This window comes from Choristoneura fumiferana, chromosome 8, assembly GCF_025370935.1.
Source record: "Choristoneura fumiferana chromosome 8, NRCan_CFum_1, whole genome shotgun sequence".
In the NCBI taxonomy this organism is placed as follows: domain Eukaryota; kingdom Metazoa; phylum Arthropoda; class Insecta; order Lepidoptera; family Tortricidae; genus Choristoneura; species Choristoneura fumiferana.
In genome coordinates, this window is record NC_133479.1 from 6,151,851 (window position 1) to 6,168,336 (window position 16,486).

The 16,486-nt window shown below is 34.7% G+C and overlaps 2 protein-coding genes and 1 long non-coding RNA gene across 3 annotated transcripts; all 3 read right to left on the minus strand.

The window, feature by feature from the left end:
- Nucleotides 1–2,309: 2,309 nt before the first annotated feature.
- LOC141430222 (uncharacterized) lies at nt 2,310–3,291 on the minus strand. The gene is made up of 3 exons (XR_012451629.1): nt 3,024–3,291; nt 2,720–2,857; nt 2,310–2,522 (listed from the first exon to the last, which is right to left on the minus strand). It is a non-coding gene; the product is annotated as an uncharacterized lncRNA (long non-coding RNA).
- Nucleotides 3,292–6,560: 3,269 nt separating this feature from the next.
- LOC141430340 (uncharacterized) lies at nt 6,561–7,502 on the minus strand. Its single transcript, XM_074091000.1, has one exon. The coding sequence runs from the start codon at nt 7,500–7,502 to the stop codon at nt 6,561–6,563; it is 942 nt and encodes a 313-aa protein (XP_073947101.1).
- Nucleotides 7,503–9,093: 1,591 nt separating this feature from the next.
- LOC141430223 (uncharacterized) lies at nt 9,094–12,092 on the minus strand (the record flags this gene model as incomplete). Its single annotated transcript, XM_074090817.1, is given in 1 exon segment — nt 9,094–12,092. A coding segment is annotated over 1 exon segment (1,662 nt). The 3' UTR covers nt 9,094–10,220.
- Between the last annotated feature and the right edge of the window lie 4,394 nt (nt 12,093–16,486).

A 16,486-nucleotide genomic window follows, 5' to 3' on the forward strand; every position in this document is an offset into this window, starting at 1 on the left:
GTGCGAAAGGAAAGGATCGGGGGTGGCTGAGAGAGATCCTCCGAGACCTCAGGTCTCGGTATTAAACTTAGTTTAAGTCAAAATAGATTCAGAAGTAATACAAACACAAACTCTATCCGTAGTAGAAATATTTCCTCTCATTTTTCCAAACTGATTATTCTAGGTAACCTGAAAGATCCATTTCTAGAACATCCAGTCTAAACATACTAGTATATCTAAATTCACATCTCAGTAATTAAATTTCACCCTAAAGTTCAGTAGAGTTCAATCTAGAGTCAAAATTATCACGAAGTTAGGTACTGCTTAATTAATTATAACATTAGAAACACAACTGTAGGTTTTTCAAATTAATTCTCAAATAAAAGCACTTAGGTTATTGCTGGGCATAAGGTAGGTTCCTATCCACTAGACGATTCACGATCACAAGGCCATAAATTAATTTAAGTTAAATCACCATAGCGTTACCTCAAGTTAAGTAGTATTAAGTAGGTTAAGCAGGGTAGTTAGTTAGTCTTTAAAATTAGCTATTAATTCAAGGCCAGTATAATTAAAAATAAAGCCATTAGAAGGGTTATTACAATTTGGTGCCGTGACCAGGATAAGTACAGTCAAGTACAAGTACAATTAAAGATAATAAAATAAAATACTTATATATCATCACCTATTACTGGCAGTAAAAACCTATTACAATATGGTATGCCATGACCAGGAAGAACTTAATTTAATTTACTTAAGTAATTTAGAGTTTGGTGTTAGTTTAATCATAGTCTGTTTACAGTTTGCAAAGCTGTGAGCTAGAATACAAACAAAAGTAGAAAGAAAATCATGACCAAAATGAGTATTTAATTAATAACATAGATAAAAATAATAAGAGTGTTGTAAATAAAAAGATTTGAGGTTAAGAATTAATTTAGATATAGATTGTAGTAAGTAAAAGATAGGTAATATAGCATAAAATCAGTAACGTTTTCAAAACAGTGGTTGTTCTTTTAGACTGCCACAATTTGCTGTTCGTGAAATGGAGTTTGAGATTAATTTGAATTAAAGTTGTGATAGTATAGAGAATCAGCTCTCTCATTCTGAGAGGAGACCTGTGTGCTTAGTAGTAGGATATGCATAGACTGGGGTGATGATGATGATGATTATAATCAGTGTAATAGCAGTATGGAGATAGGAATAACTTGAGAATAGTTTAATAATTTAATAAATTTAGCGGGTCACAACATAAAGAACTTCTTGTCGAAATGAAGACGGTCGTAAGCACTTCCTATTTTTAATTCACTTCACTAAAAACACTAAGATAGTTTATTCTTGATTGACGAACATTCACAGAAGTAAGACGAGGGTCCACCCTTAGTTAAAAGCTGCAATGATCACATATCTAGGCGTGATGTAGGAGTAATCGATGCACTGTTTTCTTCGGCCTTAGTAATGAATAGTCATCTGTTTCATTAGAAGTAGCGTAGACAGTTTAGTAATATCAGATTTGAGAGCTAAGCGGATTAAAACTCAAATAAAAGTAGCGTTTGCTTTTGTTGCGAGTTGACAGTTAGAAGTTAAAACTGCAGGGCTACTACGAAACTCGAAAATCAAAGTTCGTATCGCACTGTCTCTTTTACTCGCATATTAAATGACTTAAGCGTCGGCGGGACGGCAACATGCGAGGTTCGAGTTTTGCACTTCCGTGGTATAGGGCCAGACTTCACACATGCGCATGCGTAGACGTGAAACAAGACGCCATTTTAGATATGAAAAAATACCGGTCAAACGTCTACAATACATCAAAAGTTAGAGAGAGATAGCAATATTTTAGTTAAAGCCCAAGTAAAGCTCGGTTGCCCAAGCATTCTTAAGTAATAGGGGAAATGATTTATAAACAATGTATTAATTACTCAGGATTAGTATAATGAGAGAATTTTGCTTATTAGTTATGAGTAAAATAGTATTTTTAGTCACAATGCCTAGAAAGTAGAGCGCAGAGAATAGAAGTTGATCTAAGCAAAACAGTAATATACCTATGATAGATTTACAGATCAGAAATTAACATAAAGTAAAAATCTGTTACTTTAGAATTTAATTTATGAGGGGAAAGCGAGAAAGTCAATTACAATTTATTACATTAAGTTTACTTATAAATGTTTGGTATAAACAAATCAGTAAATAACTAACGGGGTCGCTTTGTTGTTATATGAAAGTTGAGACAATTGTTATTAATAGTTTACCAAATTAATGAAATTAATGATTGAGTAATTAATGAAATGATAATAGTAGAGGGTTATAGGTAAAGAAATGAAACAATACACCAAAAATTAATCATAGCACCTAAAAGCGTTTAAATTATTTTATTAAGAGGAAGATGTCTGCGGACAGCGGTATAGTTAGAGTGAGATTAGTTCATTGATTGTGTAGCAGGAGTACATCCGAGTTCAAATCGTGAGAGGTAGACACTAGTTCAATCCATGCTCAAGTATGTGTGATATAGTGATGTTCAGCGCTCATCTGTCATTAGATTATCACACTTTCTGTAAATAAAAGAAAGAAATAAATAACAGAAAGAGTAGTTTGAAGTTAGAGTAGAATGAATTTTAATTGGGTTTTAGCTTACACAAACATTTGGAGTTTAATTGTCACTTGAAATGTAATAACAATAAAGAAATAATTTAACAGTTGAAATTTTATAAGATTATGACATAGTGAGGTTAAGAAAGTTAGTACATACCATTCAATGTCAACAACAATGGGCTGTTGTGGGGTCTGGCTTCATTGAATGAGCTCAGTAAATTTAAATTTCATTATAAGAGCGATCCGAGTGAGCTTTAGACATTTTACATTTGAGATACACTGGGTGAGGTTTTATCTGAAAGATAAAAGGCATTATTATTACACAGTTAACACTTGGACGTATTTAAAACGCGAGCACTGTTAATACCGTTTAAAACAATAGTTAGTTACTGTCGAAACTTGAGTCCAAATCAATAGTTACAGTTAGATCATAGAACGTAAGTTATGTCGGCGGCACTCACCTGTTAAATTATAAACTCGCGGATACGGTAAATTTTAGTTATCCTTATATACTTTTAGTGTATTAAAGACAAGCGTAAGTTCATAGTAAATTGAGGTTAGAATCTTTCTTTGACGATAGAATTATAGTGTTGACGTTGGCAGCTGCGCGGTGACAGATAGCGAAGGGCGGTACGAGTATTTATTTTTAAATTGCGCGTAAGCGAGGTAAAGGGTTCACGTCCATAGATACGAAACGTGGCGACTTGGAAGCGGAAAATTTAGGTGTACTTATATTAAAATTAGGGCGATATGAGAAACAAATTTGAAATATAAAACGTATTAAAGAAAAATAAAACCACATAAAATAAAAGTTAGACTGTTATCGTTAAGGTTTAAATTTATTCAAAATCAGTTTATTAAGCGGTCAAATTAGATGTAATATTAACGTAAAGAATTTTATGAATAAGGGGGGAGATGAATTAAAATTTAGAAATAAAATACTTTACCAAGAACAGCAGTGTAAATAAAAATAAAATAAAGTAAGGCACTGTAGTTAAAGTACAAAATTTTATTATTTGTAGTATAAAAGGGGTCAATGTAAAATAAATGATAGAGGAATGTGGATTGTATTAGAGAGGGGAAAATAGTTAGTTAAATTTCATGCACCTGAACCAGAAAATAAAATTAACCACAGTAGAGGATTCAGGGGTTCGCAACTCAACTGGACCGTGACCGAATAAGTTTTCTTAGTAATAAGTTGATTGGCTAAGTTCGAGACATATTTACGTGGAGCTAAAGTGATAATTTTAATAGACCATAAGGCGCTAATATTTGTCTAGAATTAGAGATTATATAATGTTAGAGTGACTAGGTGGATAAATTAGTTAGAACAATTCAATTATATATACATAATAGGAAAACATAGTAGCAGATGTATCATTAAGATATGTACGTATGTATGTAAACTCTTTATTGTGCAAAATAAGTAAACTAACACAATTGACAACCTATGAGATAACTATATGTAGAAAGGCGGACTTATCCTCTACCAGTCAACCTTTGAGTGGATGAGAGGAGCATTTAGATATTTACTTGAGAGAGATTTATGATAGGGGGAAAAGATAAAGCTACCTGAGATATTATATACAGATTCTGGGGTAAATAAAGAATTGTTAAAAATACTTAGAAAATATTTCAGAATTACATATTGATTTACAAATAGCCGCGGTACTCTTCTTTGATATCCTTCGCTGTCGAAAACAACTTGTTTTACAAAAAATGCTTTATGTATGATGGTAAAAGTATATAATAATCTACACATAGAAATAAGTAACTTTGACATGCCTGAGTGTAAATATGAATTACGTAAATTTTGTTTAGATAAGTGTTATTATGGCATTAATAATTATTTTGATACAATAAGCGAATAACTTTAAATTTCATCTTCTGAGTTTGACATAATATAGTATTTTAATGTTATTTAATATGGTACAATCAATAGTTTATAAGAAAATTTGCATGCTTGTTTAAGTAAAATATATGCACTCAAAAACGCTTCTCCAACTTATTTACTACTACATTTTCGCAAATAAATATTCTTATTCTTAAATCATATTAGAAATGCTTAAACAGGGGAAATAAGTCATTATAAAGGGATAAATAACATGCTTAAGAGATATGTAGAATAGAAAAATGACATTTTATATTTTTATGACATGGGAAACAGGGGAAACGGGAATTGTAGTGACAGGAATGAATAGAAAGGTAGATGTACAACTTATAAGAGAAATCAATATGTAGAAATTAGTATGTACAGAAGTTTGAAGCATAAGTATAAATAGCATAAATGAAGGGTCATATGTAAAAGCTACTAATCCCTATAAAAATGTATGTTCTAGTAGAACCCAATACCAACGAGATGAGGGGAAAATTTTATGCAGTACATTAGTCTAGGTACTACCAGTGAAACCTATAAGAAAAAAAAAAAGAAAATGGTTGAAGTAGATTCTGAGACACACAAGATAAGAGTTATTTAGTTATGTTTTAATATTTATTTGGGATCAAACGGTACATTATTTTAAACCTAAACATAGTTCCTATTTGCATTTACCATTAAGGCTGCCAGGCTGCCACCAGTTATTAAACACATTGAATTATATAAAATAAGTTGTATCTGGTTGAAATTAATTAAAATAAAAGAACAAAAATAGAGATTAATTAGAATACAGGTTGACATTTCAGTTAAACCACCTGTACAATGCTTATTAATTAGTGGATAAATTTAAATTAGATTAGCTTTTGTTTATTGTTGGATATTATGCTAGTAGTGTTAAAATAAATTTAATTAACTACATTAAGACAAGTAGGGTAATTAAGATAGAAATAAAATTATGCGGTGTTGTGAGTGGTCAATGAAGTAAAGGTTGGTATGAAAATAGGGGAAACGATAGAGGGAGGCGGTATGGAATTCTGAAAGTAAAATCACCCTTAAGACACATACAAATAGAGATGAAAAATTAATTTAACATAAAATTAGCTTAGATTACAGGTCTATATTAAATATATTAACTGAGTAATAAAAAAAAAATTGTAAGCAGAGAAATTAAACTTAAAAGCTAGTAAATTATAGTGTAACCTTATGGTGCAGCATTTACATTAACTAGAACAAATGTTATACAATGTTGGAAGGAAAAAGGGAGTAAGCGCCAGTTGTATATAAGTTTAAAAGAATAGAAGTTTATTTTCCTCGGAGTGGTCATTCGCCAAAGTTATTACAGAGTTGTGGGCCATGTCGTTATTGTGTTGAATCTGAAAGAAAATGTAGACGGTTAGCATTGACATTTTGGTTAGGATAATAACAACATTTTAGATTGGTAGAAACAATAAAACAAATTACGATATTCACCTTGCGATTGTAAGCTCCAGCTTTTCGGTTGATGTCAGAAAAGATGAGGGGTACAGTAGAGATTTCATTAAGTACATTAGTGGGACAGCAGGACCTTCGGTTTCATTCTTCGCGACGATCCCAATTTCACAGATAAAGAGACATGACAGCGATCATAGGGACAAGGAAATTTCAGCAACAATTTATCGGATCTGGTGACAGACATTATAATTCTTTTTCTCTTGCAAACGATTGAACCACGCAGCGTTTTACTTAGTTAGTTACCAAAGTATCCAAAGTAAGCATCTAAAGTTGAGATAGTAGGGAGAGTTTGATGATGCGCGCGCAGATTAGCTTCTTAATAATTAGTGTACAAATTTAAAATTAAATTTTATAACATAGCGTTAATGTAATTAAAATGCGTCTTATTGAAACGGCAATATTAAGATACGATTTGCTTTGACAGGAGGATTTTTTTTTTTTTTTTTTTTTTTTTTTTTTTTTATGGCCCGCACGGTTTGTGCACTGTGGCCCGGGGTAAAAACGGGGAAACGGGTAAAGGTTTTAAAAATCATCGGTAGGAACGGAATTTGGAATATTGAATAAAAAATCAGGTGTTAAAGGAATAGGATATTAGAAGAGGAAAAATATATATACATATAAGTTGTATTGTCTAAATTTTAATATCATTACATAGGATAAAATCTGCTAAAAGTTGATATACATGGAGGTCAGCTGTTGAAAGTAAGCAGGATATGGATGAAGGGAAAGGAACTTGAAGAGAAATGAGACCTTTGACAAGAGCTGATCGGTCGCGCCGAAAGCAAACAAAGATGATGTGGTTTAAATCAGCTTCTTCATATCCACATTCGCATGTGGGGCTGTCAATAATATTGAGCTTAGCAAGGTGAGCTGGGGTGCAAACATGACCCAGTCGCATACGAGTCAGTATTGTTGTAACCTTTTTACCGAATCTCAGTTTCCAAAACCAGGGCTTTATGGGTATAGAAGGTTGGATGGCACGATAATGACGACCCTTAGAACCGTCTTGGGCCCAGGATTCACCCCAGGATTCCCTGAGGTAAATCCCAGGAAGAGCTATCAAGTCATGCGCGTAGTTTCTAAAAATATTCACATCTCCACTCTCCACTGCCTCATTGGCTATTCTGTCTACTCTCTCATTTCCAGATATCCCACAGTGAGCTGGAACCCACGCGAAGGACACGGAATAGTTTTTATTTAAACATGTCAGTAACAGATTTCTAACTTCAGAAATGATCGGAAATTGGTAATGTGAACCGAATGGGAACCGGGCCAGAGCTTGCAAGGAACTGAAAGAATCTGTAAAAATAACAGTTTTACTGAGTTTCATTAGGATGATGTATTCTATTGCTTTCGCTAGGCCGAGACATTCGCCTGTAAACACAGAGGATTCAGGAGGGAGTTTGGTTTTCTGAACAATATTGTAATTTGAGTGTAGCACGCCCACACCTACGCAGCCATCTTTAGAATGTTTAGACGCATCTGTAAATATCCGATGCCATCGTGGCCATTTGGTATCAGCAATGTAGTTGAATGATAACTTTTGGTTCTTCTCAGTCTTGACAAGACCCATGCTTAAATGGATATCAGGAGAAATGGTAAGGGAATAGTAACTATATTTGAACAATGGATTACAATTCGTTTGATGAGTAGGGGCCTTAAGAGAGGTGAATCTATTATAACTTTGAACTAAACATGGTGAACGTTTATTTTTCCAGAAGCTACTAGTGGGGATTACAGAAGCCAGGCAAGTTAGTTTTGGTGTTAAGATATGGTTATTAAATTGAACACAGCGAAATAGGAATTTGTCCGACAGAAATTGTCGTCTTAAGTTTAATGGGGGCTCTGCACATTCAGCTCTCATACAGTTGATTGGACTTGATTTCATGGCTCCTAGGATTATTCTCATTGCTTTTGTTTGAATACTATCCAGTTTTTTGAAAGCAGCAACATTACCTGGTTCCAATAAGAAAGTACCATAGTCCATAACACTTCTAATTATTGCATTATAGATCAGTTTTAGTGAGTATGAATGAGCTCCCCACCAGATGCCCGATAGGCATCTAAGAATATTTAAATTTCGTTCACATTTCGCTGTGACATATTCACAGTGAGGTACACCAGTAAGTTTGGAATCTAGTATTACTCCTAAGAATTTAACATCGTTTGTTGGTTGAATCAAGATACTATTGAACTTTACCTGAACTGGGGGAGGGATACGCATTCTAGTAAACAATACAACTTTACTCTTTGGAACAGACAAGTCTAAACCGTTCCTGTTTAACCATGTTTTTAAAAGAGAAAGAGTGGAAGTTAGAACTTGGCAACTGTTTTCAATTGATTTACCTGATTTGTATATAAGAAGGTCGTCTGCGTATTGGAGCACGTTAGTTGATGCCTTCAATGAAGTTTCTAGATCATAGGTATAGATGTTGTATAGCAACGGACTCAGTACTGAACCCTGTGGTAATCCTCTCCATACTGTTCGAGATAGTTTGACATCATCAATAAACAAATTTAAATATCTTTCACGTAGCATATTAATTATAAAATTTAACAAAATAGGTGGCACATTTAAATAACGCATTTTTTCCCCGAGGACCGATATAAGGACGTTGTCATAAGCTGAGCTTATATCTAAGAAAGTGGCTACTACAGATTCATTGTTCGAGAAAGCTAGTCTTATGTCTGTTGTGAATATTGCCAAGCTATCTATTGTGCTTCTACTTTTCCGAAAACCAAACTGCGAGGTTGCTAATAGGTTTTTACTCTCTAGAAACCATTCAAGACGGTTTTTCACTAAATGCTCTGTTATTTTCATTAAAACTGAAGAAAGGACTATAGGTCTGTAAGAAGAGGGATCATCTGCCGGTTTATTCTGTTTCAAAATAGGGATAACCGATTGAGTGATCCAAGACTTAGGAATGTACCCAGAAATCATAATGGTATTTATGATATCTAGGTACAGCAGCAGTACACGGTCCGAAAGGTTTTTCAAAAATGAATATGGAATACCATCTTCTCCTGGAGTAGAGTCTTTTAAATTATTAAGAACACCTTTAAGTTCAATCAGAGAAAAAGGAGAGTTTAACCCAGACGGGTCATTGGCTATGTAACCAGGAATAGATATTGGAGTGAAATCCTGTTCAGGTACAGAAGGGGGGCAAGATTGTCCATGAACTGATCAGCTAGTGTTAACGGTAATCTGGAAGAGGGTGAATTATTATAGGCAGATCTAAATCTGCGAATATTTCGCCAGACCTCCGACGGGCTGACATCTGGGCTAATGGATGCACAAAATGATTGCCAACCGTCATATTTCTTTTTCTTAAATAATTTTTTAGCACAACGGGCAGATTCCAAATACAACTCAAAATTTTCGTCTGACATCTCATCACAGTATTTTTTTTCAGCATGTTTTCTTGCCTTGATTGCAGCTGTACATTCATGATCCCACCAGGGAGGTGAAGGAATTAGAGACCGGTTCTTAGCTTTAGTACAAAAGGTTTCATCGGCAGCTTCGATAAGAACGTTACTTAAAATTTCGGCAGAAATCTGGTTACCTACTTGTGAGTAGCAACTGGTTTTCTGTTCTACTCTTTCGTTAAATAATTCCCAATCAGCGTTCAGTAACCTGTATTTAAAACGAGGAGAGCGAATGGTTTTGGTAGGTTTATGTGAGGGAAAAGTAATTATTAGTGGGAAGTGGTCACTACCATATGAAGATGCAAGAGGATGCCAGTCCAAAGTCGATGCTAAATCAGGCGAACACAAGGATAGATCAGGGGCACTTGCACTTTCGTTTGGACCAGTCAAACGAGTTGGTGATCCAGTATTTAGAATACAGATACAATGAGAATCTATAATATTTAGCAATTGCTCTCCGTAGTAGTTAGAGGAAGTACTTCCCCAAGATTGATGTTGACAATTAAAATCCCCTAAGACTAAGAATGGTTTTGGGAGGATGGAGAATAGTTGGTTAAGATGAGAAAAAATATTTACATTTGGACGAGAGAAATAAATAGACACTATACAAATTTTATTTACAATAGCAGCGATGACTGAGAAGTCATCGCTGAATGAGGGAAGTGGAAATTCCCTATAGGGGAGATTATTTCTGATGACTATGGCAACACCGCCATAGCCGTCAGGTCTGTCTTGTCGGAGAATGACATAACCTGGAATTCGAAATGTTAATTCCGGGCGAAGCCATGTTTCCGACAAAGTTGAGACAAATGGTTTAAATTTATTATGCAAATGGATTAAATCATTTTTATTGCAGACAGCGCTTCTACAATTCCACTGGATTATTTGTTCGCGTTCGTGAGGCATAAGAAGATTTTAACTGGGTCAATGAATCAATAGTTGGGCGGCGTTGTTCGGTTACATTGTTCTGGTTGGAGTTAGAAATGGATTTTATTTCAGTTAGCAGTTGGATTACATCAGAGATTGAGAACATCGTTTCACTATTGTTTGAGTTACCGTTTAAGGCGACTCCATTAGAAGGAGGGGGAGCATCGTAGTCCTTTATCAAATTAAAGTGTTCTCTTTTGTTATACCCCAGACGTTTTGGTCTAGGGGATGAAGGTTTAGCGAATGTTGTTTTCCTGTAAGATCTACTATAAGATGGAATTGAAGGAGAGGAAGGTGATGCAGGTGACACAGGAGAATTAGGAGTATTCTGCAAATTCGATAACTTAACTATGTCAGCAAAAGATTTTGAAACTGGTTCATGTGCTTTATTTGCTTCTGTGTAAGACACACATCTCTGAGCCATGTATAATTTAATCTTGGTCTGTCTTTCGTATTCTGGACACTTCCTGTTTGTAGCAAAGTGCAACCCAGAACACAAGCAACAATATGCAGAATCATCCTCAATATCGCATGTGTCTCCAGTATGGCCTTGGCCACACTTGTAGCAGCGGGGGCGAGAGTTACATTTTGTCTTAGTGTGACCAAACCGGCAACAAGAATAACACTGAATAGTGGGGTATGAGTAGAGTTCCACAGGCAAGGCATTATAACATACAAATACATGTTTAGGTAGGGCTTGACCATCAAAAGTTATCACAATAGTCTGTGAAGGCTTCCACTCGGGAGGAGTACTGTTTCGCACTTTGTAATTTAGACGCCTAATTTTAATGATTTTGCCACTGCCCACGGGCAGTGAGATATTGTCCAATATCTCCTCGGGAGACCATTCCGCAGGCACTCCACGCACCAGGCCCATTCGGGTCACATTAAAGGAAGGAATAAAAGATTTGAAATTATTCCTAGCCAAGCATGGGTTATTAATAAAATCATTAGCATATTTGTATTCTGAGAATGATAATGAAATTCGGTTCCTGCCTATCCTTTTAATACTGCCATTAATTATGTTTTTAATAGAACTTTGTTTGAGGAAATAACCGAATTGTACGGGATGCAGGGATGGGATTTCCTTATCTGTTGCTATTTTTTGGACATGGACTACAAAAGGCCCTATGTCATATGCTTCATATAATGATCTGCCTATGGACACAGGAGGGTGAGAGGCGTTAACTGGATTATTTGGAGACTGAGAAACCTCTGATGGAGGTGGTTGGTATTGATGGATATTGGTGGAAATTGTATTTGTTGACATTACTGTGCTTGGGAAACCGTCAAGACTTTTAGCATTGCTAAGCTCAGTATCAATTAAGGGAATTTCTGGGAGTTGACATGAACAGTCAGTATCCTTAAGTTTGGTTCGGCGCATCGGATCACATCTTTTTTTCCTTTTGTTGCAGTGTTTGCATATTTTGTTGGGTCGCGCTCTTTTCCGATCGCTTCGTTGATCCACATCAGTGTCCATGCTGGACTCATCCAATTTTGAAAACTTACTGGACTCATCCAATTTTGAAAACATATTATCAATAGTAATATTATAAGCTACCTCTGGGGGCGAGCCCCCGATGTCCGGGGGCTCGTTCATATTGTGGCCTGACTCCAGGCCTTGAGGAAAATTAGTTTTAAAAACTTACCAAATACCGTAGAATATATACACAAATGAATAACAAAGTAATTACATTAAACTAATACATACAATTATATACAAAACTGATCTTTTATACAAGTTAAATTAAATTTTAAAAGTTCGCTAGAAAAAACACTCCCGCCACGACCAACGTTTCCCGCGCTTTTTCACAGGAGGATTGACATTTGATTTGAGAGGTTGCCGTAGAGAAGAAAAGTTGGTCACATTGTAGGAAAATTATAACGGGATTTGTTTGTTTTAAGGTGACTCAAACGGACTTACGGTCGGTAGCTAACAGAAAGGGTAATGGTTAGTTCACAAAAAAAAAATAGATTGAAGTTCGGAAATGAATTTTTAAAGGGTCTTAAATTTATTAAATTAAATTGAGTAAAGGATGCTAAGTTATAAAGTTTCAAAAAAAGAGGGGAAAAGGAGAAGAAATATATTATAAATAAAAGTTAATGCCGAGTAGTCAAATTTACCAGCAAGTTAGATACTATAATAATAGATGGGTTAATAACGAATTTTGAATTTGATATTAAAAGGGGGTAAAGCGAAACGCAATGTAAATTTGGTTTGGTTTATGTTCCAAATTAATGTTAGATAGAGAGCTGAGTTAAGAGTGTAGAAATTAGAATTATTATGGTACTAAATGATGACCTAAATTAAGAGTGATAGAATATTTACAGTAGTATTAGAAATTTTAGCAAATTATATTATAAGCGTTTGGTAGTTAATATGTAGACAGTAAGAGTAGATTTATGATATGTATATATTAGGCTTAAGTACCTGAAAAAAAAAAAAAAAAAAACAAACACGTAGGAAAAGGTGATAATGGGAAGGATATTTATGATTAGGATAGGGTAGGAAAAAAATAATGTTGATGGGAACTATCAATGAAAAAAAAGGGGTTAAGAAATAATTTAAAGTAAAACAAAAGATGTCTAGTTAAACTAATTGGGGTTGTTGGTTGTACAGGACAGCGAGTAAGAAAAAAAAAAAAAAAAAAAACTGATGTACCACTAGTGAAGGATTAAAGAGTGAAGGTATATGATAGTGCCATGTAAGGGGCTTTGGAAAGAGAATGATTAGAATATCAAGAAATGAGGGTCCTGAATAACTAATAATTCTGTAGTATGATTGGATCATTTATTGGTAGTTATAATTGAACACATTACACTTACAACTAGAATTCTTGATGAGGTGTTAGGATAGGCCAGTAGGCAAAATCAGTTTTGTAGACTGCGTTCAAGGATTTTAGTACTCTACTAGTGGACAGAACTAAATTTACACTACACATGCTCCAAGACTAGGAAGTCATTATTGAAGGCTAAGTCTGGACTGGGAGGCAAATGGATTGGCATTTTGACCTTCTGGTAAGTGAATAATCGAAAGGAATGCCTGGGCTTAAGGAGAGAATCGTAGTTCTACTAGGACTTGATAGTTAGACCTTGCTATCATGCTTTTATTAGAAGCTGAGATACGATTTACTACTAGAGTTATCTTGCCTCACAACCAAGATCTTTCGCAGAGTCTTAGACATTCTGACTGGATTGTAACTGTGTTCATATCTGTGAGTTTCAACACTGGTTCAAATGTAGGCTAGAAATAGTGATAGTCTTAGCTTGGTTAAAAACACACCACACAAAACACATTTCAATTATAAAGACTAATAAAATTTTATTTTAAATTTAAAATATTGACATAAGTGTGATAGACCAATTCGGGCGTTAAATTGTATATTAACTACTTCTTAGTCTATCAAGGGGAAAAGCTGTAACGGTCGGATGTGTCACACGACCGTCACTGGGAATAAATTAGTAGAAAATTGTTAGTGGGCCATCTATGAAGGTTTGATGGAAACTCGAAACAAAAACATGTCGACAAAGACAGTTAAATAAGAGTAATTGAGATTAGAATGTCGATGTAATTAAAGCAGGGATAATTTAGCAGTCAATTTAATGAGTAAATGTTAAATTTAATTGGAGATTAGAATTGTGTTGTTCGGGTATAATAATTAATGTAAAAAAACGCCATCTATGGTCAATAAAGGAATTAATGGTAGGCGTCATGGAAAATTAGTGAACTAATGCCGAACTGGGTTTTAGCGGCAGATTAACCTGGGAGGCTATTTAGTTAGTTTCACGTGGGAATTATAGAGGTCGCTTTTGGTAATGGAAATGTAAATTTTATCTAAAAACAAGAAATATGGTCACAAATTCATCAAAAATAGACTTGATATAGTAATAGAATCATTAGTATTAGTCTACAGTAGATCTTAGATACATTTGATGTTAATAATTATGTTAATTTAAAGAAATATCAACGGAAGCATCATGGAAACGGCAAGTTGTCGAAATTAGCTAAATAAGTTAAGAAAAACCGAAAATGCAAGCATTACGTAATCGTAGTATAGATCATTGGTTCATTATCTATTATAAATTTAAGTTTTCATTCAAAACGGAGTAGTATTAGCAGAGTAATACACATTTAGTTAAGACGAAATTACAAGTATCTTGTCGCACTGACTTAAAGTAGGAACGTGGCGAAATTATAAGCGCATTTTGAAAGGCGTTAATACGACAAAGGAAACTATGAATAAATGGCGCGAGTTGGGGATACCAGTTAATAATTGTAGGCAAATTAGCTATTTTATAACGAACAATAGAAGTATGTAATTGGCTATTTATATTCAAAGAGTGTAGGGAGTAATAAGTAGAAAATTATCATTAGAAGTAAGATTATTGTTAGATAGGTTAAGAAATTAAAACGTTGAGGTAAAATTGAAGTATTTGACAAATACATATAAATATTTATTGAAAATTATTGTTGTAGCACAATATAAAAATGAAACGTATTTACTAGAATAGTTAAGCTAGGATAGTGTCAAGATAAATAGGAAATTTTAGTTCAAAAATAAATTTTACGGATAAAATTTGGCTATTTTGAGATAAGGATTTGGCAGAAGAAAAAGCGAGAGCTGGCAATGTCAACGTTGTCGACTTTGGTAAGCTTGGCGTCGTTTGGTCGCTTGGCGCGAAAATACCAGAGGCAGTCCCGGAGAGAAGCTATAAATAGAGGTGACACAAAAAGGGCGGGAGGCCAGATGGATTTAGATTTCGTAAGAGTCAACATCGTTATTTTGCTAGTCGGGGGGTTTAGTTTCTGTGCGCCATTTTGTTAACAAATTAGAGTCAATAGTATCGGATAATTTTATTTCATTAATTTTAATTGGGGATTTGCTTTTATTTAATTTATAAATTAATTTTAATTTACAAGAAATATGAGTATTTCTTCAGGAAGTAAGTGTCGGGGTCTTGATCATTAATCTGCGGGAATAATGATTAACTCTCTGGTTTTTTAATTATTTGTGAAATATTAGTGCTGATTTTCATTCGGAAAATCTTTGTGTGAGGGGAATCTTTTGCGGTCTTGTGGCGGTGAAGTCCTTATTTGTTCTTGTAGTGTGGAGTGATCGTTTTATAGCGTTTCATTTCAGCCTACGTATATTTTGTACTAACCCATAACTTTTCTGTGTTTTTCCCAACTTAATGGAAATGACTTTGGTTCCTCCATAACGTACCTTGGTTGAGCTTTGAGTCCGTTTATATCGTCTGATACCTAACGGTGACAACAGTAGATGATATAGGCTTCCACTTCCTGAAGCTGTGGCGGCTTCAGCGCACAAAATACTGTCGTACCAGCCACCAGTGGATTCTGTTTTGTCTTTTGTAACGACTAAGTAGCGCTCGTGTCGTCGAGTGAATGCGTGTCTTGTTGACGCTTGGTTTGTACTTAAGAAACTCAGAATTCCTGTCCCTATTTATTTACGTATTTATGCACAACGTTAGGTATTCTGCTGTTCCGCGGGGCTCCCCGTCATAGGGACTTTCCTTCGGGAAAGTTGGGAGCTCAGCACCATTTAGGGACCGATAGGGCTTTAGGTATACACACCATCATTGTTGATAGGAGATTAGAAGAAATTCATTGCACCGTGAATTTCTACATTACACTAAATGTACATGTGGGATTAATTCTCTAGTTTTGCTAATCACAGACAGAGAGTAGGGGCCTCAGGCAAGCTTAAAGTACAATTGTAGGATTTATTAGGGCTATATAGGTAGGGAAGTTCATAGGGCTAGCTAGAGTAGCGTTTCCTACACCGGGAAAAGTTACTATTTTAAACTCACCAACAATTAGTTCACCTATGAGGGTTTTCCTCCATTGCTAAACTTCAACACAGAGCTAGGGAAAGCTTTAACTCGCACACACATAGTTTTAAGACATAAACTAGATTTTAAGAAAATAGAAAAACATAAAATTTATTTAAGTACTTACGTCAATGCTTCATTATACAAAACTTAGTTCATAAGAACTGACTACGAATAACTTATTAAAATTAGTAAGTTGACTTCAATTTAAAACCAAAATACGGTTTGATCATTTTGTTAAGAGTAAATAACAATAACATATTTTAGCTGTCTTTCCTATAATGAATAAGCGGGAATTGATATGACACGATCTCATAGCTAAGTGGACAATTAAATGCCAGATAACTTACT

Bases quoted from the DNA above. Each gene is read 5' to 3' on its own strand.
- LOC141430340 (XM_074091000.1), bottom strand. From the start codon at position 7,502: ATGGGTCTTGTCAAGACTGAGAAGAACCAAAAGTTATCATTCAACTAC.